At 35.5% G+C, this 24608-nt stretch overlaps 3 protein-coding genes and 2 long non-coding RNA genes across 8 annotated transcripts; 1 reads left to right on the forward strand and 4 right to left on the reverse strand.

Moving 5' to 3' along the window:
* Window positions 1–10764: 10764 nt before the first annotated feature.
* On the reverse strand, window positions 10765–15500 carry LOC126326570 (TBC1 domain family member 8B-like). Of its 2 annotated transcripts, none has more exons than XM_049995727.1 (4): window positions 15259–15500; window positions 15027–15190; window positions 14855–14962; window positions 10765–14647 (listed from the first exon to the last, which is right to left on the reverse strand). In XM_049995727.1, exons 1-4 carry the CDS (start codon window positions 15417–15419, stop codon window positions 12933–12935), a joined length of 2148 nt encoding a protein of 715 aa, XP_049851684.1. In that variant the 5' UTR covers window positions 15420–15500; the 3' UTR covers window positions 10765–12932. The 2 variants fall into 2 exon arrangements, with proteins under 2 accessions (XP_049851684.1, XP_049851685.1); XM_049995728.1 differs by having other exon boundaries at window positions 15027–15173; window positions 15259–15446.
* Window positions 15501–17030: 1530 nt separating this feature from the next.
* LOC126326573 (uncharacterized) lies at window positions 17031–18296 on the reverse strand. 3 transcript variants are annotated; one of them, XM_049995734.1, is made up of 3 exons: window positions 18130–18296; window positions 17971–18022; window positions 17031–17880 (listed from the first exon to the last, which is right to left on the reverse strand). In XM_049995734.1, exons 1-3 carry the CDS (start codon window positions 18251–18253, stop codon window positions 17214–17216), a joined length of 843 nt encoding a protein of 280 aa, XP_049851691.1. In that variant the 5' UTR covers window positions 18254–18296; the 3' UTR covers window positions 17031–17213. The 3 variants fall into 3 exon arrangements, with proteins under 3 accessions (XP_049851691.1, XP_049851690.1, XP_049851689.1); XM_049995733.1 differs by having other exon boundaries at window positions 17060–18022; window positions 18151–18296; XM_049995732.1 differs by having other exon boundaries at window positions 17060–18022.
* A 477-nt stretch (window positions 18297–18773) lies between these two features.
* On the reverse strand, window positions 18774–20923 carry LOC126326571 (FK506-binding protein 5-like). The gene is made up of 3 exons (XM_049995729.1): window positions 20762–20923; window positions 20154–20654; window positions 18774–20064 (listed from the first exon to the last, which is right to left on the reverse strand). Exons 1-3 carry the CDS (start codon window positions 20862–20864, stop codon window positions 18977–18979), a joined length of 1692 nt encoding a protein of 563 aa, XP_049851686.1. The 5' UTR covers window positions 20865–20923; the 3' UTR covers window positions 18774–18976.
* Window positions 20924–21822: 899 nt separating this feature from the next.
* LOC126326575 (uncharacterized) lies at window positions 21823–22583 on the reverse strand. Its single transcript, XR_007560759.1, has 3 exons — window positions 22522–22583; window positions 22293–22409; window positions 21823–22035 (listed from the first exon to the last, which is right to left on the reverse strand). It is a non-coding gene; the product is annotated as an uncharacterized LOC126326575 (long non-coding RNA).
* A 129-nt stretch (window positions 22584–22712) lies between these two features.
* Window positions 22713–23605, forward strand: LOC126326574 (uncharacterized). The gene is made up of 3 exons (XR_007560758.1): window positions 22713–23018; window positions 23114–23228; window positions 23320–23605. It is a non-coding gene; the product is annotated as an uncharacterized LOC126326574 (long non-coding RNA).
* The last annotated feature ends 1003 nt before the right edge of the window (window positions 23606–24608 follow it).

Raw genomic sequence — 24608 nt, forward strand, 5'->3', positions numbered from 1 at the left:
GGATAAATTGGGAAGGAAAAGAAGGAATTAATAAATTATTGAGCCGAACAGAATGGGGGATCTGAAATAGTCTAGACAATTTAGAGAGCACTATGTCGGAACATTTAAGGTGACGAAAGTAGAGTGTGCGGAAGAGCAGTGGAAACACATTGACAAGGGGTGATTTAGAATATTATCCAAAAGCGTTGGAAAAGAGGGAAGAATTAGATTTAGCACATGCAGTAGCCTCTCATCAAGAAAAAAATTGAACAAGATAGACAAAAAGACAGTAGACGTGGAAAAGGTAGCAGAGTTTTGTCAAGAAGACAAGAAAGGAGGTAGAATAATTAGGAGATTAGCAGAAAATATAAAAACGGTGAAAGGACAGTAAGAAGGTCAATTTGAAAAGCTCAGAGACAAAATAAGGAGTTAGTGTAGCTGAAGCAAGGATAATAAATGGTTCGCCAGAAAGGTTTAATGGCTGGAAAGAGTTAGAAGACGAATGTGATAGAGAAATGAAACAAGCGATTGAAACAGAGGGTTCAAGAGCAATTGAGGTGGTATACGAGAAATGGATGCACAGAAAAACAAGAAGAAAATTGGGGTTACAATATGCAAAAAAGAAAATGTCAAAAGAAGAAAGAGCAGCGAGTATAGTGGCGAAGAAAATGAAGGAGGTTATGAAGTCATTGGGGATGAATAAATACGGGCATGATAAACAAGGGTACCAGTGTCCGAGGAAGACAATGACAGGAAGACCGAGGTGTTTTAGGTGTGACAGATTAGAGGTGATTGCACGCCAAGCTGCACCTGCATAAAGGAGGCAAATCAGGAATGGATAGGTGTTACAAGGTTGGAAGGAATAAAAAAGAATAAGGGAGAAGGGGGTGGCTCGAAGTGAGGAAGCCATATTGAAATCAAAAGAATAGCAGAAGCAGTAAAAAAAAAAGGACTTCCCAGAAAATATTATTTGGTTATTTAGAAGAAAAAGAAATTAGTATTACGAGTAACAGAATGGAGGGTGAGGGGGAGGAGAGGGTAAAGAAGAGAGTTGTTGGAAAAGAAGAGTTGGGAGAAACAAGAAGTATCAACGAAATACACCTCTGAACCTCCTGAGCCTACGAAATGCATTGGGAAAACGAGAAAAATTCACAAAAAGCCAGTGGTCTGAAACAGGTTGGTAAAGGTCTAGCAAAAACCCAAAGCTCGCCTAATAAGTTGGCAAGGTCTGGACAAAGCCCAAGTCCCACCTCAAGTTGGCAAAAAGAAATAGTTGTGTCTCACACGTGCGGCGGGTCGAACGTTACATCCGAAGGAAAAGTGAAATTTGAAAGGATCGATAAGTTAGTGGAAATACCGAAATATATGAGTGAAGAAGCTGCAGGGTTAGATTTGGAAAGCTACGAAGAGATCGGTACAGGGAGAAGTGCGAAAAGAGTAGGAGCGGGTTTGAAATGTGAGACAGCAAGAAGATATTTCGGAAAGGTATACGCAGAGTCAGAATTAGCAAGTGAGGGAATTATAGCGTTAGACGGTGCGACTGATAGCGATTATGGCAGAGAAGTTGTAATACTGAAGAATCTGGAAGAGGAAGAATAAGAAAAGTGAAAGAGTGGCTCAATTAGTGTGATACGCAAATAAGAAAGAGCAAGAGAAAAAGGAATATTAAGACAATGAGGAATGAACAAGGCTTTAGACCAACAGGTAGGAGTAAGCATAAGATACGAATTGAATTTGTCGGGTATAGACCAGTGATACAGGGTAAATTTTTTTTTAGTTTGGAGAACTACGAGGTGTCGGTAAGACAAGAGAATTGGTTAGAAAGACATTTAGACAAATCGAAAAAAGACGGTGCAGCCGAAAGAGTAAGCAGTGAATACAACGGCTCGATTAATCTAGTACCAAAGAAAGAAAGCGAAGACCCATGTAGAGTAACAGTAGACTACAGAGAACTTAATAAGCGTGTGACAAGGACCTACTCAACAATCCTGGACTTAGTTAATATTAGGGACAGAGTTGGAGAATTTGAGTGGTTTGTAAAAGTTAAGTTAAAAGATGCATATTGGAGAGTGCCGATGAATGAGGAAATTGAGAAATGGGGCGTGCAGCGACAGCACAGAGAGACAGTATAAACGGACAGGAACACTCTTTGAATCAGTAGATGTCCCAAACGTTTTTGGTGGACGTATTAGAAATTCAACGTGGTGGACTATGCTCATATTCCAATGATATACTAGTGTATGGTAACAGCAAGAGAGATTGCTTCGAGTTAAGAAATAAGACGGTTGCATAGAATAACAGATTTTAAGACCAAGGTTAAAGAAAGGAAATGCGAATTTCCAAAAAAAAGTTTTTATATTACATTTTAGACGAGAATTTAGTTAAAGTCGAAGTTAAGGGAAAGATAATTGAAAAGATTAGTAAGATTGAGGTGGAAGAAGGTGCTCGAGTTGTGCTAGGATTAATACAGCGTCACAGTATATGTACAACTCAACTGAGAGAAATAAGACAGATGATCGTGGAAATTATTAAAAAGTTGAGAGAAATTCGAACGATGTGAAAAAAAAAAGATCAAGAAAATTAGCAAAACAAGAACGAGTAGTTAGAGGTGACATTAACAGCGAGTTTGTTAAAGTGTTTACAGGTGCGTCGGATTGTGGATGGGCAGGAATAGTAGAAGGCGAAGAAGGCAACATGACCATGGGATGGGAAGGATTATTGAAAGGGTAGGGATCAACGATTATAGAACTAACAGGAGTATGTACTAAAGAGGCTAATAAGTCGCCTGGAAGGGAGAAAAGTAAGGTTGATAGTAGACAATAAAAGGGGCAGTAGATATTTTGAGTAGGCAGATTGAGGCAGAGAATAGAAGAAGCGGCAGAGGTAGAAGATACAAGAATATTTAAGGAAGCGGTTAAAAAGTGGAAAGTAAGAAAAGAAAATGCGAGAAAATACGGATTAGAATATGCAAAAGAAAGAGTTGACCCGGAAGGAAGACACAGGCATTAATTATAGGGGAAGCAATTGAGAGAGCAAACAAAAAGGCGAACTATAGTTTTGATAGAAGCAGGAAATACTACTCCAGGAAAACATTAGCAGGGCAACTAAAATGCTTTAGATGCCAAAGACTTGGGTACTATGACTTAATTGTGATTAATTAATGAATGCAAACAGAGCGTAGATAAATGATTGGAAATCAGCTAGAATTAGGGCAGAAAGAAGAGGAGGTGGCTACTGGTGAGGAAGCCACGTTGGAACTAGAATAAAAACAGGCTACACTAAGCCAAACAAAGGACTTTCCAGAAATCATTTTTTTTCAATTATCTAGGAGAAGAGAAAACTAACACGACAAGTACTAAACTAAAGGGTGCTGGGTAGAAGAGGACAAATAAGAATAATCAAAAAAATTTCAGGAACAAACCCTCTGAAGCTCCCAAATCTACGAATTTCATAGGAAAAACGGAAGAAAACCCACAGGAAGCCGGTGGTCTGGAAAGTGTTGGTATTAGGTCAGAAAAAAGTTCTAGCTTAAGTTGGCAAACAAAATGTTGTGCAAGATGTAAAAAAGAGTTAAAACGAATTGAGTAACTTAGTCAAGTTAGTAGAATACAAGCCAGAAATAGAAAGATATCAAGTCTAAGGACGTATATTTTATAACTCAGAATAAATACTATTGTGATTGGGTATGTGGAAAGTGAAGATAATTCAGTGGATAAAAATAGCAGCAAGTGTGATAAGGTATTAGCCTCGAAAAGTTATAAAAATTGGAATATAAAAATAATTGAAGTAGGAGAGATAAAATCAATCAGATCTGAAATGGAGTACACTAAAGCAGAATTTGAAAGAGATAAAACAACATTAGAATGGTTAAGGAATGAGGGAGAAAAACGGTTAGAAATGCTGGTCAAGGTTACTATGCTGAGTAGAATAGAAGCACAGATTTGTTGCGACAAGGATAAATTGGGAGAAATAAAAGAACAGATAAAACAACTCACGTTTGACACGTGCAACCTGGTACATACAAAACAATATGCTGGGCTAGAAGTTAGCAAATACAGAGACATTGTCCCAAAAGATATAGTGCCTAGCAACACCGACCAAGACTTCGAGACAGAGAAAAGCAGTGCAAAGGATACCATTTTAAGAATACTAAGAGAAATGAAAGAGAATAAAAAAAGTATATTAGAAGAACTGACGTTATTGATAGCAGAGCTATTCAAAAGATCAAAAATGATGAAAGATCCACCGAAGAAATTTAGCACGTGGAGAGAACTGGACGATGAAAGCATGAGAGAAATGAGACAGGCAATTCGCACACAACAAGTGGACATAATAAAAGAAGTCTGGGAAAAATGGAAAAAGATAAAGGAGAATGCGAGGGAGTTTGGGCTGAAAAATGCAAAAGAGGAAATAGGCCCAGGTGAGAAACAAGTTAAAATATTGGTAAAAGCATTGAGAGCAGCAGGGATTGTGGGGGGAAACAGTTACAGTTTCAGAGCGAAAAACTGTTATCCAAGATGTGTGTTTGGAGGACAACCAATATGTTATAGGTGCGAAAGAGTGGGACACTACGCACCAGAATGTGGTTATGGCTTCGGAGTAGAAGACTATTATCCAAGAAGACTGATTGGAGGACCAACATGTTACAGATGCGGAAGAATAGGACACTACGCAACAGAATGTAACTACTTAATGAATGCAAATAGAGAATGGATAAATGATTGGAAATCAGCCAGAATTAGGGCAGAAAGAAGAGGAGGTGGCTACTGGTGAGGAAGCCACGTTGGAACTAGAATAAAAACAGGCTACACTAAGCCAAACAAAGGACTTTCCAGAAATCATTTTTTTTCAATTATCTAGGAGAAGAGAAAACTAACACGACAAGTACTAAACTAAAGGGTGCTGGGTAGAAGAGGACAAATAAGAATAATCAAAAAAATTTCAGGAACAAACCCTCTGAAGCTCCCAAATCTACGAATTTCATAGGAAAAATGGAAGAAAACCCACGGGAAGCCGGTGGTCTGAAAGATGTTGGTAAAGGTCCGAGCAAGGTTCAAACTCCACCTAGAGTTGGCAACGGGTCAGAACAAAGTCTAGGTTCCACCTCAAGTTGGTAAAAAGCTGCACAAAAACAGTTACTGGGGGGATTTCATTCGCCCTCGACTCACAATCCTCTCCAGACCCCCTCTCGAAAGAGGATAAATATCTGCCCAGTGCAGTCAAAAATCCACAAAAGGCCAGAGGGTTGAAGCATGAGGGTAAAATCTGAGGAAAGTCTAACCTCCACTTTGAGATTGCAAGATGAATACAAATATTGTAACAACCGTAACAAGAAAATAATAAGGAACAAGCTAATTAAATTGATAGAAATAGTAGAATGTAAACCAGAAATGGAAGACGAAAGTATTTTCAGTTTGAAAAATTATAAAATGTCAGTTGAACGAAAAATGGCTAGAAAAACATATAGATAAACAGGAAAAAGGTGGCGTGATTGAACGAATAAATAGTCGATACAATAGTCCAACAAACTTAGTACCTAAAGAAGAAAGTGGAGACCCGTGGCGTATTACGATTGGCTATAGAGAATTCAATAAAAGAGTAGCAAGAATGTGTTAAACAATACCAAACCCATTCAACATAAGAGATAGAGCGAGAGAGCTTGAACGGCTTGTGAAGATTGAATGCATATTGGAGAATTCCAGTAAACAAAGAGATTAGGAAGTATTTGGCATTTAGCGATAACAGAGCAAGACAGTTTACATGGACAGAGGACTGCCTTTCAGATTAGCAGATGCCCCAAGTGTGTTTAATGAGCTTTTGATGAGTGTGTTAGAAGAGATTCAACGTGATGGATTATTTGTGTATATTGATGACATATTAGTGTGTGGACAGCGAAAGAAAATGTTTAGTTAAGAAGTGAGGTTTTGAAGAGACTAACATAGTTTAAGATTGAGGTAAATGAGAGAAAGAGTATATTGAACCCAAGGAGAGGAGTTAAGTTTTTGGATTATATTTTAGGAAAGAACTTGGTCAAAGTCCCAGATGAAGTGAAAGAGGAGATGATTGAGAAAATTGATAAAGTCAAAAAAAAAGAACACACGAATAGCACAGGGCTTAATACAGCATCATGGTATACGTATACCTCAGCTAAAAGAGACCAGACAAACGATCGTCAAAATAATTAAGAAAAAGTAAAGGAAGGTTTTGAAAGGTGTGAGAAAGTATTAAGAAAATTAGCAAAACAAGAGTGGGTAGTAAAAGGAGACATTAAAATTGAATACGTTGAAGTCTGTACAGATGCGTCAGACTGTGAATGAGCAGAAATTATACAAGGTAACGAAGGACATACGATTGTGAGATGTGAAGGGTTATTAAAAGAAGGTGGCATGGGGGTCAACAATAAGGGAAATGGTTGTGGTAAAAAACATACTAATGCGACTGAGAAGTGGATTAGAAGGTAGGAAAGTTAAATTATTAGTAGATAATAAATGGGCAGTAGGTGTATTAAAAAAGGAAATCAAAGCAGAAACTAGAAAAATAGCAAGTCTGAGAACATATGTTTTGGAATTAGACATAAGATTGATAGAGATTGAATATGTGTGAAAAGTGAAAATGACCCCTTAGACAGAAACAGTAGGAAATATGATAAAATATTAGCACCAAAAAATTTTAAATATTGGAAGAAAAAAATAAATTAGCACAAGGGTTAGAGAACCTGAATAGAGATTTTAGAGAAAAGATAGAGAATATTAGAATCAACAGAGCAATATCATGCAATTAAAATCAGAATACATTAGCTCAAGACAGAACATATAGAACAAGAAAAAGCAAAACACATAAGAAGTTGATAGAATTTTGCAAGGAGATGGGAATGGAAGATTTAATAAAGTTCGTTGAGGAAAATATACGAGGGAGGGTCAAGTTACACATAGCAGCAGAAACTGAGAAAATGCAGAAGCATGTAATGGCACATAAGGTAAGAAACTGGCAAGAGGCGACTGTAAGAGGACTGGGTTATAAACAGTGATATTTTTGGTTACAAGAGCACGTAGAAAGAATTATTATAACGGCTAGTTTCTATTATTAACAAATTGTACTCAAAAATAAAATCAGTTCCTTTACGTTTTAGTATAGTTTTATGCAAACCCAGGGATCATCAGGATTTGAGATCTGAGAAGCAGTGTCAATATTCATAGTTGCATTTTTAGTGATAGCAATAAGTTTATTGAGTTGCCAAGCGGATTGAGGAAGAAAAACAAAGGAGAAGTTATAAAGAGAAGATATTAAGAATATTTGTAGACAATCAGAAGCTAGAAGAAAAGAATAAAGAAATTATATAAGAAGTAAGACAGAATTAGCAAAGATTGAGTCAGACGGAAAAAAGAGTCCAGAGGAAACTGTAAGCAATCGTAGAAATAGTGTTATGGATTTCAACATAACAGAAGAAGAATTTACACAAGAGGAATGGAGAGACGTTGAAGAAGGGTGGTTTACAGCATCTTTCAATTAGAATTGGAGGAGAAGAACAGATTAGATATAACACATGCAAAAGAGCAATTGAAAAAGCTAGAGAAGAATATGATAGATCCAGAAGAGCTGAGAGAGAAATGGGATCAGCCGAAGGGGTTATAAGGCTGTTGAATGAGAACAGAAAGGAAATGAAGGAAGATATGAAAAAACAGAAAGAGGAACTAGGCGTGGCAAGCATAACAGAAAGGCCAGGAAAGACTCCATAGAAAAGTGCAGAAATTGGAGAGAATTGGATGAAGAATGTATGAGAGAACTGAGCCAAGCGATGCAATCACAAGAAATAGAACCAATAGAAGCAGTGTATGAGAAATGGAAACTAAGAAAGAATGCAAAAAAGTTTAGACTACGAAATGCAAAAGAAGAGGTTGAGCCGGATGAGAAACAAGCAAAGATTTTGGTATATACAATAAGAGAAGCAGGATTAGGAAGAAACTATGGCTATAATAGACAAGGACAGTTACATCCTAGGAGAACAATAGGAGGTCAACCAAAATGTTACAAATTTGAAAGACTAGAACGTTATAAACCAGATTGCACGTATTACAAGCGAGCGAGCGGGGGATGAGTAGATGATGCTGAGACAGAAGAACTAAAAGCAAAGAAAGTGTCAAAAGGAGGTGGTTCGAGGTGAGGAAGCCGCGTTAGAACCGAAATAAAAGACTAGCAGAAACAGTAAAGAAAAAGACTTCCCCGAAATATTATTTTGGCTATGTAGGAGAAGAAAGAGAGATTCTAACACTACAAATACCAAAATAAATGGTGCGGGGAAGGAGAGGATGAAGAAGAGAAATGATTTAAGTATAAATATGTATGAGAAAAAGATAAAACAAGGGAAAGCTCTCTGAACCTCCAGAACCTACGAATCCCATTGGAAAAACGCGAAGAACTCACCCCACAGAAAGCTGGTGGTCTGAAAAATTTTGGCAAAGGTCCAGCGAAAGCCTAAGGCTAACCAGATAGGTTGGTGAGGTCTGAACAAAGTCCAAGTTACATCTCAAATTGGCAAAATAAGGCTGTGTCTCACACGTATGATGGGTCGGGTGTTACATCCAGAAAGAATCACGAGAGGTTATGTGAATGTGAATAACGTTATAAAGCATATATGAGAATTGATAAGTCGATAGAATATGATAGCCTAGACAAGATAACAAGTGAGAATTAGTCAGAAGCAAGAAAAAGGATAGAACATGTGAAGTCTAAAGCAGTGATCTGGGATAAGAGTATTTTTAGTTTGAAAAACTATAAGATATCAGTTGGACAAGAAAAATGGTTAGAAGAGTGTTTGAATAAATCAGAGAAAGACGGTGTGATTGAAAGGACAAACAGTGAATACAATAGCCCGATAAACTTAGTTCCAAAGAAAGTGAGGATCCATAGGGAGTGAGAATTGATTACAGAGGATTTAATAAGCACGCGGCTAGAATTTATTCAATATCAAAGATAGAGCCAGAGAGTTTGAATGGTTTGTGAAGGTTGACCTAAAAGGTGCACATTGGCATGTATCAGCAAGAGAATGAGAAAGTGTTTGGCGTTCAGTGGTGACAGAGCAAGACAATATACATGAACAGGAATGTCTTTTGGGATTCGCAGATGCGCTGAGTGTGTCTAATAAGCTTTCGATGAATGCGTTAGAAGAAATCCGATGTGATGGCTTGTTTCCACGTTTTGGTGTTACTTTGGCGTGTGGTAATAGTGAGAGAGAATGTTTTGAGTTAAGGAGTAAAGTGTTAAAAAGAATGACAGAATTCAAGGTTAAAGTGAATGAAAGAATACGATAAGCCCACAAAAAGAAGTTGAGTTTTTAGGTTATGTATTGGGCAAAATTTTGTTTAAAGTCCTAAATGAAGTAAAAGAAAAGATAACCAATAAGACCAGCAGAATTGGAAAGAAGAAATACACGTAGATAGCATGAGGATCAATATAACACCATAGCATGTATATCCCACAGTTGAAAGATTTAAGGCAGATGACAGTTAAGGCTATCAAAGGAAAAAAAAGTGGAAAAAAGTTTGACAGGTGTGAGATTCTAGAATTAGCAAATCAGGAATAGGTCGTTAACGGTGATATTGAGAGCAAAGAAGTAAAATTACACACGGGTGCATCAGGCTGTAGCTGATTAGGAGCAATTAGGGAAAAAGGGGGTAATGTGATTATATGATGTGAGGGGATCATTGAAAGAAAGAGAAGTAAAATAGGGTTCAGCTATCAGAGAATTAACAGGCGTAAAAAATGTGTTGAAATGGTTGAAATAGATTAGAAGATAGAAAGGTTAAGTTGTTCGTAGACGATAAGGAAGAACTGGTATACCAAGGAGGAATATTGAAGCAGAGAATAGGAAGATAGCAAGTGTAGGGATGTATATTTTGAAATTAGGTATAGACATAGAAGAAGTTAAGTACATAAAAAGTGAGAATGACGAAGCTGATGAAAACAAAGACATGATAAAATGTTGGTCCCAAAAAATTATAAAAATTGGAAGAAAAAGAAAATAGGCCAGTTAGAAGTTTAGAAAAATCGAGTAAAAATGGACCAGAAATGCTATGAAGAAATAGAAAATGTCAAATTAGACAAGGAGATATTAGAGTTACTAGAGAGAACAGAGAAATCATGTGTATTTGAGAAGGATAGAGAAGAAAGTAAGAGGTATAAGAAAAGGTTTGTAAGAATAGTGTTGAAAGGTATAAAAGAAATAGTAGAAAAGAGAGAAGCAATAAATAATCAGAATCAGAAAGAAAATAAAACCAGCTGAAATAAGGTGGAAATTACAATAGACCATATAATACCCATACAAGCAATAAAAAAGTTTCCAGAATGGAAGAGATTTATAAAAAGTCGAGAGAATCAACAGAAGATGAATAAAGAAAAAAATGAGTATTGGGGCGAATATATAGTAAGGAGTGGTGCATGGAAACCTGGTGTTAAAGAATTGAAGAATAAATATGGTATATATGTATGGCCAGATGAGTATGGAAAGGTGGGCAAAATTGAACAAAAAGAGAAAATTAAGCAGCAAGGACGGAATAGTTTAGAAATAAAGCTACGAGCAAGAGTTGTAGGAGATTTGTCACAGAAAAAGGCGAAAATGAACCAAGGTTAGAGTTCAGATAAAGAAGGAGGAACATAAAACCCTAGCCAGAATTATGCTGCAGCAAAAATTATGTAAAAAATGATGTCAGTTATTACCAGATAACAGATAACTTTAAGCATTTTTGTAATTAAAATCGGTCCCTTTAGGTGGTGTTAAAGTTAAAGACAACTCGTATATTGGCTGGTACAGCAGCCTAGAAGAGTGGGTATTTGTATCAATATTTTTATCACCAGCGTTAACATAGATATTTCTATTAGTAATAGGAGGATATAGAAGCTACTATAAAAATAAGAAATCGTAACAGAATACAAGGAGAAAGTATTGGAAACAGTGGTTATAGATGAAGAACAGGTAGAAGAATTAAGAGAGGAAATTCAGGGAGGTAGGAATGAAAGTGTAGAGGTAAACGAACGATTGGGAGTGCTGAAAGAAAACTTGTTCCAGAAATTAGATTATATTGGGGCGGTTATATCGAAGCAGACTGGACAGACATTGAAAAACGGAGATTTAGGATACTATCGTAAACCCGGAGAAAAAGACAGGATTAAATTTGACATGTGCGAAAGAGTACTTAGAAACAAAGATAGACAACAAGAAGATGTGACAGATAGAGAAAGTTTGCGAGGCATAGAAGAAAGAGGGTTAGCATGAATAACAAGAGCGACAAATAAGGAATTAGAAGAAGGAATAATACAAAAAACGGAAGACCGATCAGAAAAACTGAGAGATGAAATTAGTACAATATATCAGAAAAGTTTAAGGTTGGACAGAATTGGATGAAGAATGTATGAGAGAGATAGAGGAAGCAGCGGAAACAGAAGATGCAAGAGTATTCAAGGAAGTAGTAAAGAAATGGAAAACAAGAAAGGAGGGTGCAAGAGAGTATAGACCAGGGTATGCAAAGGATAAGGTAGACCCAGAAGACATAAGCATTAATTATAGGAAAAGCAACAAGAAGAGCAAACACAAGAAGTTAAAGTTACAATGGACATGGGAAGAGCTATCCAAGAAAAATGGTTAGGGGACAATCTAGATGTTTTGGATGTGAAAGACAAGGACATTACCGTTCAGGTTGCGAATATCTAGAAGATTGAACGGTGATTGGATAAATGATGAAAATTCAAGGGAATTTTGAAAAGCGAAAAAACAGAGTGGTTCTAAGTGAGGAGGCCACGTCAGAACCAGAATAAAAATGGGCTATACCAAGCCAAAGAAAAGACTTCCCAGAAAAAATTTTTCAAGTATCTGGGAGAAGAAAAAGAACTTAACACTACAAACACCAAACTAAAGGGTGCGGGGGAGGAGAGGATAAACAAGAGTAAAACAAGGAGGAGTTATGCAGAAGTCGTGAAAAAACATGGAAAGTTATGTGAATGTGAAAAATGTCATGAAGAATTTATTAAAACAACCTCTGAACCTCCCAAACCTACGGATATCATCGGTAAGGTGAGAAAGAATCCACAAAGATCCAGTGGTCGAAGGTACATTGGTGAGAGTTTGAGCAAAGTCCAAGTTCTACCTAAAGTTGGCAAAGATAGGTCTGAACAAAGCCCAAGTTCCACCTTAAGTTGGCAAGATGAATACGAACATTGTGAGAAATGTCGAAGTAAGCCAAAAGAAAATGAGTTAAGTGAGACGATAAAATTAATAGAGTATAAACCAGTAATAAAAGATAAGAGTGTTTTTAGCTTAAAGAACTATAGGGTGTCGGTTGAACAGGAAGAATCGCTAGAGAAAGATTTAGACAAACTAGAAGGAGACGGCGTGATCGAGAGAATTAACTGTGAGTATAACAGCCCAATCACTTTAGTACTGAAGAAAGGGGGCGATGATCCGTAGCGTGTTACCATTGATTATAGAGAATTCAACAAAAGAGTAGCAAGAATATGCTCTACCGTACCGAGTTTATTTAATATTCGTGATAGAGCGAGAAGTTTTGAATGGCTTGTGAAGATTGATCTAAAAGATGCATACTAAAGAATACCGGTAAACCAGGAAATTGAGAAACACTTGACAATTATTGATAATAGAGCAAGACAGTTCACGTGGAGAGGACTGCCTTTTGGATTGGTGGATGCCCCGAGCGCATTGAACAAATTTTTGATGAATGTACTAGAGGAAATTCAATGTGGTGGTTTATTTTCGTATTTTGGTGATATTCTAGTGTGTGGTCATAGCGAAAGAGAACGTTTTCAGTTAAGAAGTGAGGTTAAGAGACCAACATAGTTTAAGACTAAGGCAAATGAAAGGAAGAGTACTTTGAACCCACAGAAAGAAGTTAAGTTTTTGGGACACATTTTTATTTTACTGGTTTTTAGTCTCTGGATCCTTTAGTTTAAGATCTTTGCATTTCGCGCAAAATTTTTGCCTTTTCTTTATTCCGCATCTTTTTGATTGTATCAGGGTCGAGATCTCTGAAGTTGTTGCTTATAACCTCAATGAAGTCAGCAGACTCGAACGGATATGTTTTAAGAATATGGAGAACTTTTTCATGATCTTCTGTTTCTAAAATAATTTGATCTTGGGTGATATATAACATGGCTAATCCCAGTTGAAACATGGCGGATGTCCCTAACAACAAAATTTTGTCAAAGCATTGAAGTGAAACTTCCCATGAAACGCAATCAATCATGAATTTCATAAACCATGGTAATGATATAATTGACACTGGCAGTTTGAGTTCCTTCAAGTGCTGATATAATTCAGGCATTCTCTTTCGAATTAACTTAGAAAAGACTTTTTGATCGACTACACTTCCGAAAAGTTGTTTATCGTAGTAATCAGGCGTAATTTCTTCCACGATGGATACCAAAGTCCAAAACGCCTCTTCCTCTGACATGTATAATAGTAATGTTGCAGCAATAATGTTCATACCTTGGCAGTATCCTATACTCGGATTTCTGGAGATGTATGCGACCAAAACGTTTTTTAAACGTACAAAAGGTATTTTGACAGACAAATCGTAGTAGGGATGGGAAGGTATTGAACGATACAAATCCCTTTCAATTTCACATATAGGCACTGCATTTTTTTCTAGATCTATAGAAGCAAGGTATTCTGGGTATTTATTTTCATATGCATCCATTTTATGAATTGCTCCACTACTCAACGTCCAAATTTCTCCTCTATAAATATCTGGTATTCCACAGTATACGTTATAAACAAATTCATTCTCTGATATAATAATCGACGACCCTTTGCCATAATTACTGAAATATTTTTCCCAGCGTTCTTGCATCTCCTTCTGCTGTTTTTGGTACATCGAATCATTTTCTTTTTGACTGTACATCTTATATCCATTAGGATTCCTTTTATGCGGTGCATGTTCTTTGTTTAGATTTTTTTTTGGCTCCTGCTTCGTCTTAGTGGTCAAGACATTATAGTAAAGGTCCTCGATATTCGGCGTTCTAAATGAAAAAGTGTTTCCGTTATCAGTTTCTAAGTGTATATGCCCTCTTTGTTTTTCTAAATGCTTAATTTTTTTGATGCATATCACTGTTTTCATTTTATGACATGATGAAGACCAGCACAAAAAGCTTGGGGATAAGATTATAATTCCTGGAAATTGTAGCATGTCGTTACAAAGCGATGGATAGTACTCGCTTACTGGATCTTCTGGTACCAAAAATCTATTATGGAAAGCTCTATTTTTCACAAATGCAGTTATAACTGCTTTACTGTTAAAATCGAATATGTTGTCAGTATGATCTTCAGGGTCCAGCTCTTTTTGCCATCTAGATAAGTTGAATGACCAAAGCTCTTCTAAAGTATTGAATGCACTGTCGCGTTCTGAGACCATAACGAACCAATAATTCATAGTAGTTGCCGAGTCCTTATCACCATCCTTCGCCTGCACTTCTTTTCTAATGACAAATTTAATCATGTTTGGTATAACGCCCAGCGTGCTTTCTTTGCTCATCAATGAAATATCCTTGAAGCTCCATATTATTTTTTTGTGCAGGGTATGCACACATATATGTGTTCCAGTTATATACAGAGTCGCTGGTCTAGGAGTTGGTTTGCCATCCATCCAAATTCCTCCTATGTAGTCTGAAGACAGATAGGTTAGTTAACATTAATCTCAATGTTGGTGAAACTTACTACATTGGCTATCCAAGGCATAAAAAACTATTTTTTGCATCTGACTGAAGTGATATTGTCCTTGGAGATGTATCAGACACACATATCGCGTGGTATAGCCGAATAAAAATTTGATAATTCGTGATTTTGTAATTTTCGTATAAAATATTATCTTACATGTTATTAACTTTTGACCATTAAGCAACGAATCAAATTCATTATGAAAATCTTCTATCTTTTGCTGCTTCCCTTCTTCTCCTTCTTCAGTAATATGCCAACTCGTAACTAAAAAAAAAGTCAGCATTCGCTTTTTTGTATATCGCGTTCTACTATAAAAAATGTTGCATACTTTTTGAGATCATATACTTCAGAGCATCGGGACCTAGTTTTTCGTCAATTGATTTTGCCTTGGCAAGTAGACTCTCGTTCAATACTTTCCAGTGCTCATCAATGACTTCCTTTGTATCTCCCACTGCCACTAACATATTTCCTGATTCTAATTTTAGCAAGATTCTGACTAAATTTTAGCTTTGTGTACACTTTTCAATTGGTCCTATACTGTCATATTCTAGAATGCGCACCTGAAATTCTGAAAGCAGCCGCCAACGTTTGTAACCGAATTAATCATTGACATGGCCCTTGTGAAGATATTTTTTCTGTATTTTAGCTTTATGAAGTATTGGTTTTCCGCGATAACAGCCCAAATAGGCGTAATATAGTAAGGTCTTGGTAATATCCACATAGCCCTAATTCTAAAGCATTTCACAATTTTGATTCGACTAATTTGGCCAGGCACTGTAATTTATTATAAGCAGTTGCAACTGAAAAAAAAATCATTAATTTACGTTTATTTTGCTTTATCCCTCTATAAGATTACTGCTAGTTCGTCTTTGTGTAATCGTTTATCCTTGTGTGCTACCTTGTTGATCTACACATTTACTGGATACACATGCGCTTTGGATCTATGAGCAGTATTTTATTCGTTATTTCAGCTCTGCTCTCAGGTGCGTGGGCTTAGAAAACAATCAAATTTTTTCGCGCAGTTTGGACTAGCACATTTATCCTATTGTTGCGTCCACACCATACGCTGAAAATTGGTTGAAGGCATATTAAATCCCCTATATACAAAGATGTTTATTATTAAGAGATAGGCCGACGTAAAAACTAATTTTTAAATTATTTGACTAGAAACACTCAACCGGTGTTCGATCATACACTCGTTGAACTAGCTTTCCTTTTTGGTTAATTTTTTAAACTAATCGGCAAGCACATTTCCCCCTCTTTGCTTCAAAAAGAGATACATCCAATGATGGGCTTTGATTATAATACCTGAATTCTAATCTAAGTAAGCTTTCATCACAATATATGTTGTTGAATGCATGTCTTGCTTTTATCGGCTGACGTAAAGTGCCCAATTAAAGATTCTGAATATATCATATAACTTTTCTCATCAAGAGAGACTAATGAACATAATATTCAGAGTTTAACCTGTCATTTTCGTCGATTATTAGAATTCTGCTCGAATGTGCTCAATTGTCTATTTCGTATATGTTTGTCGAATCTTTTTGATGCTCAGCTGTCCTTATTTCTAGTGAATATTTGCTTACTAATTCAAATAGGGCTATGATTGTCATATGTTTTTTACGTTCACACTATAGGCGCTTTTGTTCGCTTCAAAAAGTTATTCTCACTAGACTACATATTGACCCATATTAATGGTGCTTGATCTTACTGCTCATTTTTTACAGTTCAGAATTCAAGCAGTAAGAATTTGTCGAATTAATGACCATGATCATTCAATGTTTTTTGTCTAAATCGTGATTGCGCCTTTTTTATCTGATCACATTTCAAATATTTATTTTGTAGCTCTAATTTAACTTTTGTTTTATTGAAGTGACTAGACACTCTCTGCTTGACTCATTTTACAGCTATGCAGTACAAAATATATCCTATCAAGTGTTCTAATACACGAGAAACCTCGCAGACTGGCAGGATGGCAGAGAAGCGCTCATTAAACGTTCTCATAAAACGATGTGATAAATTAGTTTGTGATAATATTTAACGAAGCATCTGTTTTACCTATACACTTTTTGCCTGCATTAGCATTTCTGTCACTACCAAATCATCCGTTTTCCTTTATCTGGATTGAAAGGTTTGATGTAAAACGGTTAGAATATACCAAGTGGTCTTTAATTCTCACATTTAATGAATCCTTTTTATCAAATACATGGAATGTGTTTAAGCGTTGTCCTCCTTAGTATTATACTATTGGGTCCTTATGCTCGAAAATATGAAATATAGATTCTGATAGAGTAAGACAAACATGGGCCTAAAATATTGTACACAATAGTTAATTTTAATGTTATTATATTGATATGAAAATGAGATAGACTATCTGCTTTTACAACAAATAGTAGTTTTTCCAAGCAAGAGGGAATTCCATGTTGCAGTTCTATGCAGTTTTTGGGATATACGTGCTAAGCATCTAACGGTTATTGGTTGGCTGTACATAAACTTCAATTCAATCACTTTCAGATTAACAGTCATCGTTTATAATATAATCAGCGGCCATATGTTCTTTTTTATCGCTCAATGATAAGGCAGTTTTTATTTTCGTTGTTATATTTCTTAATTTACTAAGAATAGAATAGGATGCTTTATAGACAGATTTCGAATTCGCATCAGCAATAATTCGAGAAAAATACAGTAGTGTCACTCCTAAGACAACCACACTTGTAAACGTAGATGTAGTGGATACTGCCCCCGCCGTCAGCAATGCACCGGCACCTAAATTCGCTATAGAGACGTTATTGCTATTTTTTTTTGCCTCAAACAATTCAAAATCTTCATTTTCTATGTTCTTAGTCTTTGGAGGAGAACTTGCATTACCTGCAATCATTTTCACTTTTTTTTGAGGAATATCTTCGATTTGCATTGGGTGCTCATAAATCTCGTATTCAAAGCTTTTCAATTCAGGAGGAGATAAGGCCTTTATCGATTCGTTAAGTTTCAACGACTTTTGAACCTCTAACAATCTGCTTTTCTCATTTGATATGTTCGTGAGCCAATTTTGGCTTTGGGCATTCGATGTTTTTACAACTCTTATTCCGAATACACCTTCTTTCAAGTAATTCCTAATGAACACTAAAGTATCTGGACTAACTGGGGCTCTTTCTTCCCCTAGATTATCATAAGCAAATACCCTGGAGAATTCAGTGTTTAAGTCTTCATTCAAGCAATGAGTGAATGCCAAAAAGGTAGGGTACGGCCTTTGTCGGTTCCTTTCTAGGTACCTTGAGGAATTATAACCTTGTTCAATAAGCTGAGGCATAACAGAACTAAATTCTTTTTAATTAATAACGACAAATTGAAATGTAAAAATATAAGGTTAAAAATGCATGTTAGTAGGTATTCATTGCATCTAAAAACTACAAACGGCTTTTGTTCGTTACCGCAAAAATACCAATGCCTACCAAATAAATTCTTAGTTATCGGCCTGGACCCTATTTTTCTAGCTAGAGCTTTAAGGTTCTTATTTTCGAAGTAATCAAAGCTATTTGAGTTGCAGGATTCCATTCCTAGATCTTTCAGAAAATAGCTGTAGTATAATCATTAAAAGGACAAATCAAATGGTTGCAAATGCTGTTGAATTTTTTAAAATATAATAACACAAAAAATTCTAGATTTGTAGAGTGCTAATTTAGCTGCTATAATATTGTGAGATCCATGTCCAAAAATATTAATAAATCATTCAAAATTATGCCACGAGAAAACATGGTTTTCGTCTTTTAAACTTATTGAATTCAATATTGCTTACAATGTATTGTTTTTTGTCATCAAAATTGCAACAACTTGATAATTTGCAGCACATGTCAAGCTTATAACGTCAAGCACATAATAGCGTGCATATAATTTTAGAAACGTATTTATAGCATTCATCTATGCATCTTCCCGATGCCCGTGTTCATTTATTTATATATCAACTACACATGGCTTAGCTGTACAAATAAGTTTTTGACAGCTCAAAAGGCTAGAGTTAAAATTAGGGCTTACTCTACAATCGTCTCAAAAATCCACAAGTGCATGAAATATTTGAACAGCTAAAATTGTGCCTCACATCAAGGGCCAATAACATATCATTATTTAAAGTGTATTTCCATGGGAAGATGCCATATGGCTACGCCTTTTTATTCACGTTTTAAATTTTTATTGTCCTTTTAGTCATGTTCTTACAAGGTACCTCATGTTTTCAGAAACATGATGAAAATAGACTCAGGTAAAGCTTTTTTTGACATAAGATTACGCTTGAATCTGTTCTTCTTTACCTGAAGGTTCATAGCCAGCTATTTTAAGTGAAGAGAGAAGCTTAATTGCATGCTCTCTTTCAGCCGCATCCTCACTTTTTGTACTCATTTTTAATGGTAGTAATGGGGGTATTCCCCAAGGATACCATGCCAATTCGTCACATTCTGCGATAGACATCATTTTTAATGTCCTATCCAGCCAGACACCATCTTCTACACTTGGCAGTTGAGCATTAAGCTTTTCAACACAACTCAGTACATACTCTCGAAAAGTTTTGAGCCTCTTATCCTCAGAAGACTTGTCACTTAATCTGTCTATTTCAAATACTTTGGAAACTTTTTGATTGTCACATTTGCACTCAACAGAGGGCTTACCTTTCTCTTGAACTTGAGAATTTTCGTAACCTTGTTTACATAAATATTCGATATCGTCTTCATCTGTATAATCATCATCGCATTCATCTGTATAATCATCATCGTATTCATCTGTATAATCATCATCGTCTTCATCTGTATAATCATCATCGTCTTCATCTATATAGTCTTCGTCGTCTTCATCTATATATTCCTCTTCCTCATCTATATATTCCTCATCTTCTTCATCTATATATTCCTCGTCTTCTTCATCCATATAGTCATCTTCGTCATCTTCTTCATCTATGTCATCACTATTATCGTCTTCACCGATGTAAGAACCTTTAGATAGATGCAAACTTTTGTATTCAAATTTACCCAATTTCGTTTCATCTGAATCAGAAAGAGCAGAGTCCTTTTTTTTTTCTCTCTCGGTATAGCTTTCCGTGGCACGGATATCACTAGGTAAGCCTTTTTGCTCAAGTTTATCTATAGAGGTATATTTATCGTGGCACTGTGCACAATCCTTTTTTTCTTTTTCCTCTTCTTTCTCATTGCTATTAGCTTCTTCTATAAAGTCTTTGTCTATAGTGCTGTACCTTTTCATGGGATTTTTCTTTCCTCTTTTTTTAGTTTTCAATCCTTCAATTTTATCCGTTTTTTCCTGCACAACGTCTTGGTCATATCTAGCATCATTTAATTTTTTGGCACGCTTTTCTTTAAACACGGCTACACGTGATAAAATTTTACAGTGTTTAGAGACAAGTGTTCATATTTGGTATAATAACAAATTAACACAATATTCTGATGGTACCTACCTAAATTTTTTTGGCATTTGAAAGTGCTGCTTATCATTTCTATAATTTTGCTTTTAGAAAGGTCTTCGCCCTTTTCTCCATCAAACGAAATAAGTGTTGCAATATAGTACCAAATAGATGCAAGGGATCTTGCCTCTTTTTTTTGTGCATCACTTAAATTTTCTGAAGCTAAGACCGCAAAAAGATTTTGAATCCATTCGAATGATTCTAAAATAGGCGGTATCGCATCCTTACCCACTATTCTACCTGCTTCCACCTCTAGTTTCCATGCTTTACTTCCTGCTATGCATGCAACTTCCTGCGTAGAATTATCAAATACATAGCTGTCTTGATCAGCATCGATGTCTTTTATATTTGAGGAATCAACCGGATAGGCAACACCGAACTTGACCAGTGCTCTGTAGGGCTGGAACATTTTTAACAGCTTCACGTCTTTATGATTATTTTCCCCGTAGCTATAGGGTAAGGAAAATCCATTTTGAAAATCCACGATATTTGCAACTTATGAAAACAGTTCAGAAGTTATTTGAATGAATAACATTATCAAGCTGCGTTACTAATTTGCTCAAAATACCTAGTAAAAAAATTAAGGAATAGTGAAAACAAACCTATATTGCGCATATGAGGAAGAACATTCTCGGGTATTTGATTTGATTCTAATGTCTCCAGCCATTTGAGAGTTCTATAACCAAGTTCTATTTCCTCTACCATGACTTAAAATGGCCGTAGATATAAATCAAGAAGTTGCAATAACAAATGTTCAAAACAATTGTTATAAAGATAATTTAAGCTATTATATATTATTTTATCTATTATTTATTTTCAAATTTTCTTCCACATTAAAACCATAAAAATCCTCAAGATATACATGCTGAAGAGAATAGAAAGAGATTGCTTACCTGTAAACTTTGTTTTTGAAATATGCGTGGACTAGATAAAAGCTGCTCATGTTATTTAGGGATTTAAAGTTACTGAAAAGGGGTGTTTCAGTTTTGTTACAAACCCACATCAAATGGCACTGACAGAAGTTAGAAGCTTCAATTTTAGTTTTAGAATAGCAATGAATTTTTCAGCTTGTATGTTCTTTATATTTCTTATACGATAATGTATTAAATGCATGTTTAAGAATAACATAGGGCTATAGAATGCAGTGATTTATTATTTAAATTTTGTTTCAATTGAACAGATAGTCCAGGCTGCACTAGACTTATTTTTTTTGCGAGAGCGCATACTGTCTGAGGGTTGATATGCACATTGCAATTTGAGTTTGATTGAACATATTTTACCGGCTGCTGGCTTGTGCTCACATCATGCATTTTCCTTGTGACATTCAGTCAATCTTAGATTGCGCTGCTTAATTCGTAATTCCAAACAAAAATAGACTCATTTCAATAAATTTTTACGTTTATCTAATCATCAAACTATAAGTTCGCACTAGCGCAATGCTTAAACATTTAAAGATCGCACTTGAACATTTTTTTGGTTCTTTGAATCTGACAGCAAACGATTAAACAGATAGCTAATTTATTTATTTACTATGTAGTTTTACTAAATTACTAAAAATGAGTTATATAGGACCACTGAATATGTTGACATATCTTGAACACTTTCAATTTTTTGTCTAGTAAATATTAACACGTATTTCTTAATTGTCTCTTTAAGGACATACATAGTATTGTATATCTAGACAAAATGAATTTGTAGATAAATAATTAAAATATCACTTTTCAATATATATCTCTTTTAGTTGTTGCAATATCAGATCCGTTTTGGCCGATGCAAGCTCAGCCTCCTTTCTGGTGAAGGCAGGTAAATTGGAGTTTTGAGTATGCGGTATTTCGGCCAGCTGATCTATGTAAGGACGCAGCCCTGATCTAATTTCCTTTTTTCATTTTTGTGTTTACACCAAATCAGGAACACGTTATAAGAAAATAGAAAGATAATAATAAAGCGTCAGGACAGGTGTATTGTTGCTATGATCAGTGTCAACATTTCCACCAAGGTAGCTCAGTTATTTTGCTGAACGTTTTTCTATCCAGCATTCAGTGTTGCTTTTCAATTGTGTCTATTGAAGGGTAATCCATTTATTTATAGTGTTTTCATTCCATAGAGTAGAAGTATTGAAATTTTAATACCTACCTCGGTCAGGCCAACATAATCCTTCGCTAGTATAGCCAATAGGTCTTCACTACTAGCATCGATTTCTGACATTAAGTTGCAGGTTTGAGATGCTATTTCAATCATAGCTAGCAATTTCTGATTTTAGACGAAAATAAATTAGGCCCGAATCATGCAAATCGCTCTTTGTTCCTACCATAGCGATCATAGCTTTGACCACTTTATATCGCGCTAAGTCCAACCAGCATACATGTTCTATTTTAGTTATTTGAGCAATAGACGGATTTTTTTTTGTTACACTTGCATCAGGCGATGACATGATATGATGAAAAATGTATGACTATACTAAATTAATATCCAGGGGTCAATGAAAAATTTTTTATGAAATTTATTCAAAATAATTTTTTAATTTTAGCCATTATAGCATGTCAGAATCTACTGACTACACTAAAGCCCCGCTTTTACCTGGCGAATATACCGTAAATTTCATTAATAATTTTGCTATTAACACGACGCTTTTTTTGAATAAATTTGCAGCCAACTGCGATAAAAAATTGCGCCATATCCACAACTCTATTGAACGTCTTGAAGCTTCAATAAATTTTCTAGATGCCAAACTAAAACTTATAAAGAATGCCGATGAAGCCTCTGAGTTAAATGCTTCGGGACGAGAGCTCGATGGGCCGATACCTGCTGCCAATTCTTCAAGCAAAGATGGATTTAATAGTTCATTGGATACGGCTAAATGTATTATTTTTTGGATACATAAATGTTCATGAGTTTATTTTCTAGTCAGTAGCTTACTAGGGCTGTTACTTTATCCAATGTATCCCCGGTCTAAGCTAAAGATAATGACCCTAGGTATCGCACATATTTTGAAATGCTTTCGTCTGGTGTAGCGCTACCTCAAGTTCAACTACAAATGTTGATAGACGGATTAGATCCATCTGCTTTAGAGTACGCGCATTATTATTACTATGCTACACATTTGCATATGCAGACAATAATTGTGACATTGAAAAGAGATTAATTCTATTTTGTTTATTAGAAATTCTGGCACCACCAATTTTTTCGGCAAAGACTGAATAAGAGACTCCATAAAAAAATCGGATTTATATTAGTTTGTAATTTGCCCTATACTCTCTCAAAGGAAATGAGTATTTTGAAATTACTTTCTGATAGCTGATTTTTTCTCGAAAACGTGACTATATTCTATGTACACTGGAAAGACTCCCAATAATCCTTAAAATTTATATCCTATCAGCGATTATTGAATATCGACTCTGATGTTGAAGCATTTTTTGATTGCGTATATACATAAGCGTTATAAAATACCAAACCTATATACCGTTGTTCATTTTATTAATTAGCAGTAAATCTCTTTTTTATACTAGCCTGGTTCAATATTCAATAACTGGTAATTTTTCATGCTAAAAATTCGAAGCTATATTTCCCAGTTCTATTGTCTATATTATATATGCTGCATTCCTTTGTATTAAACAGCTTTTATCAAAAGATTTTTGTGCAAAGCGTGGCTATATAGAATGGAATTCAACATTAATTGAATGCATGTTCAAATTCTCAAACGGCACTATGTTGAATTGGCACGAGCTTGTACAAACTTGACACTTAACAAAATTTCGGAATGCATTATCTCCGACGAGTTTATGAGACGACAGATTAATTGTTAAGTTGAGAGATTGTGGTAATTTAGATTTCTGATTCGAAACCAAAAAAACCTCTACTTAGCTGCAGGTGCGCGATAATGTCAGAAAATCCCTTATAAAATGATATTTGGTTTTTAATTAGAAACGAGGCGCTTACCCTAATTTTCGCATAGGCTGTGTTTTCCAAATTGTATGTTTTATTCTAATCTGCATCAAACACATGTTTATCCCTCGCAGTAAAAAATATTATCTGAATTTTGACAAGCAGAAAGAAGGAGAAACACAAATGTTTGAGGAGTATTTTATCACAGCCAAAAGCAAATCACATTTTTTTCACCTCTAACTACTAAAACATGTTTTTTTCTTTGTATCTGTACATTGCAAATAAAGCTTCTCTTGTTTTTCGTGCAATTCAGTCGGTGCATCAAGATGTGCCTAGTAAGCTCGCCTATTTTGGTGTAATGTGATAACTACTCATCTGGGCCAGCGTAAGAAATAAGAAGAGGGAAATTGGAAGGGTGAGAATAAACTTTAAGCAATAACGGCTACATCTATGAATTCTGATTTTAAAGGTAATATGCGGAAATTTTTTGTACTTGGATTACCTGGGTTCCTATTGATCCGTCTTCAATGGTATTCGATTTCAATTTTTTGAAAATTTTCTCGTTTA

This window comes from Schistocerca gregaria, unplaced genomic scaffold (genome assembly GCF_023897955.1).
Source record: "Schistocerca gregaria isolate iqSchGreg1 unplaced genomic scaffold, iqSchGreg1.2 ptg000994l, whole genome shotgun sequence".
Classification (NCBI taxonomy): Eukaryota; Metazoa; Arthropoda; class Insecta; order Orthoptera; family Acrididae; genus Schistocerca; species Schistocerca gregaria.

Excerpts from the sequence above, each read along its gene's own strand:
- LOC126326570 (XM_049995727.1), bottom strand. The coding sequence starts at position 15,419 with ATGTGGATATTACCAAGACCTTACTATATTACGCCTATTTGGGCTGTT. Across the intron at positions 15,191-15,258 it reads GGCTGCTTTCAGAATTTCAG|AATCTTGCTAAAATTAGAAT; the intron begins GTGCGCATTCTA and ends AAATTTAGTCAG. Across the intron at positions 14,648-14,854 it reads TGGTCAAAAGTTAATAACAT|ACTACATAGGAGGAATTTGG; the intron begins GTAAGATAATAT and ends ATCTGTCTTCAG.
- LOC126326573 (XM_049995732.1), bottom strand. The coding sequence starts at position 18,253 with ATGGAATCCTGCAACTCAAATAGCTTTGATTACTTCGAAAATAAGAAC. Across the intron at positions 18,023-18,129 it reads TAGGCATTGGTATTTTTGCG|AATTTAGTTCTGTTATGCCT; the intron begins GTAACGAACAAA and ends TTAATTAAAAAG.
- LOC126326571 (XM_049995729.1), bottom strand. The coding sequence starts at position 20,864 with ATGGTAGAGGAAATAGAACTTGGTTATAGAACTCTCAAATGGCTGGAG. Across the intron at positions 20,655-20,761 it reads TCCTCATATGCGCAATATAG|TTGCAAATATCGTGGATTTT; the intron begins GTTTGTTTTCAC and ends TGTTTTCATAAG. Across the intron at positions 20,065-20,153 it reads CAAATGCCAAAAAAATTTAG|CCGTGTTTAAAGAAAAGCGT; the intron begins GTAGGTACCATC and ends TATCACGTGTAG.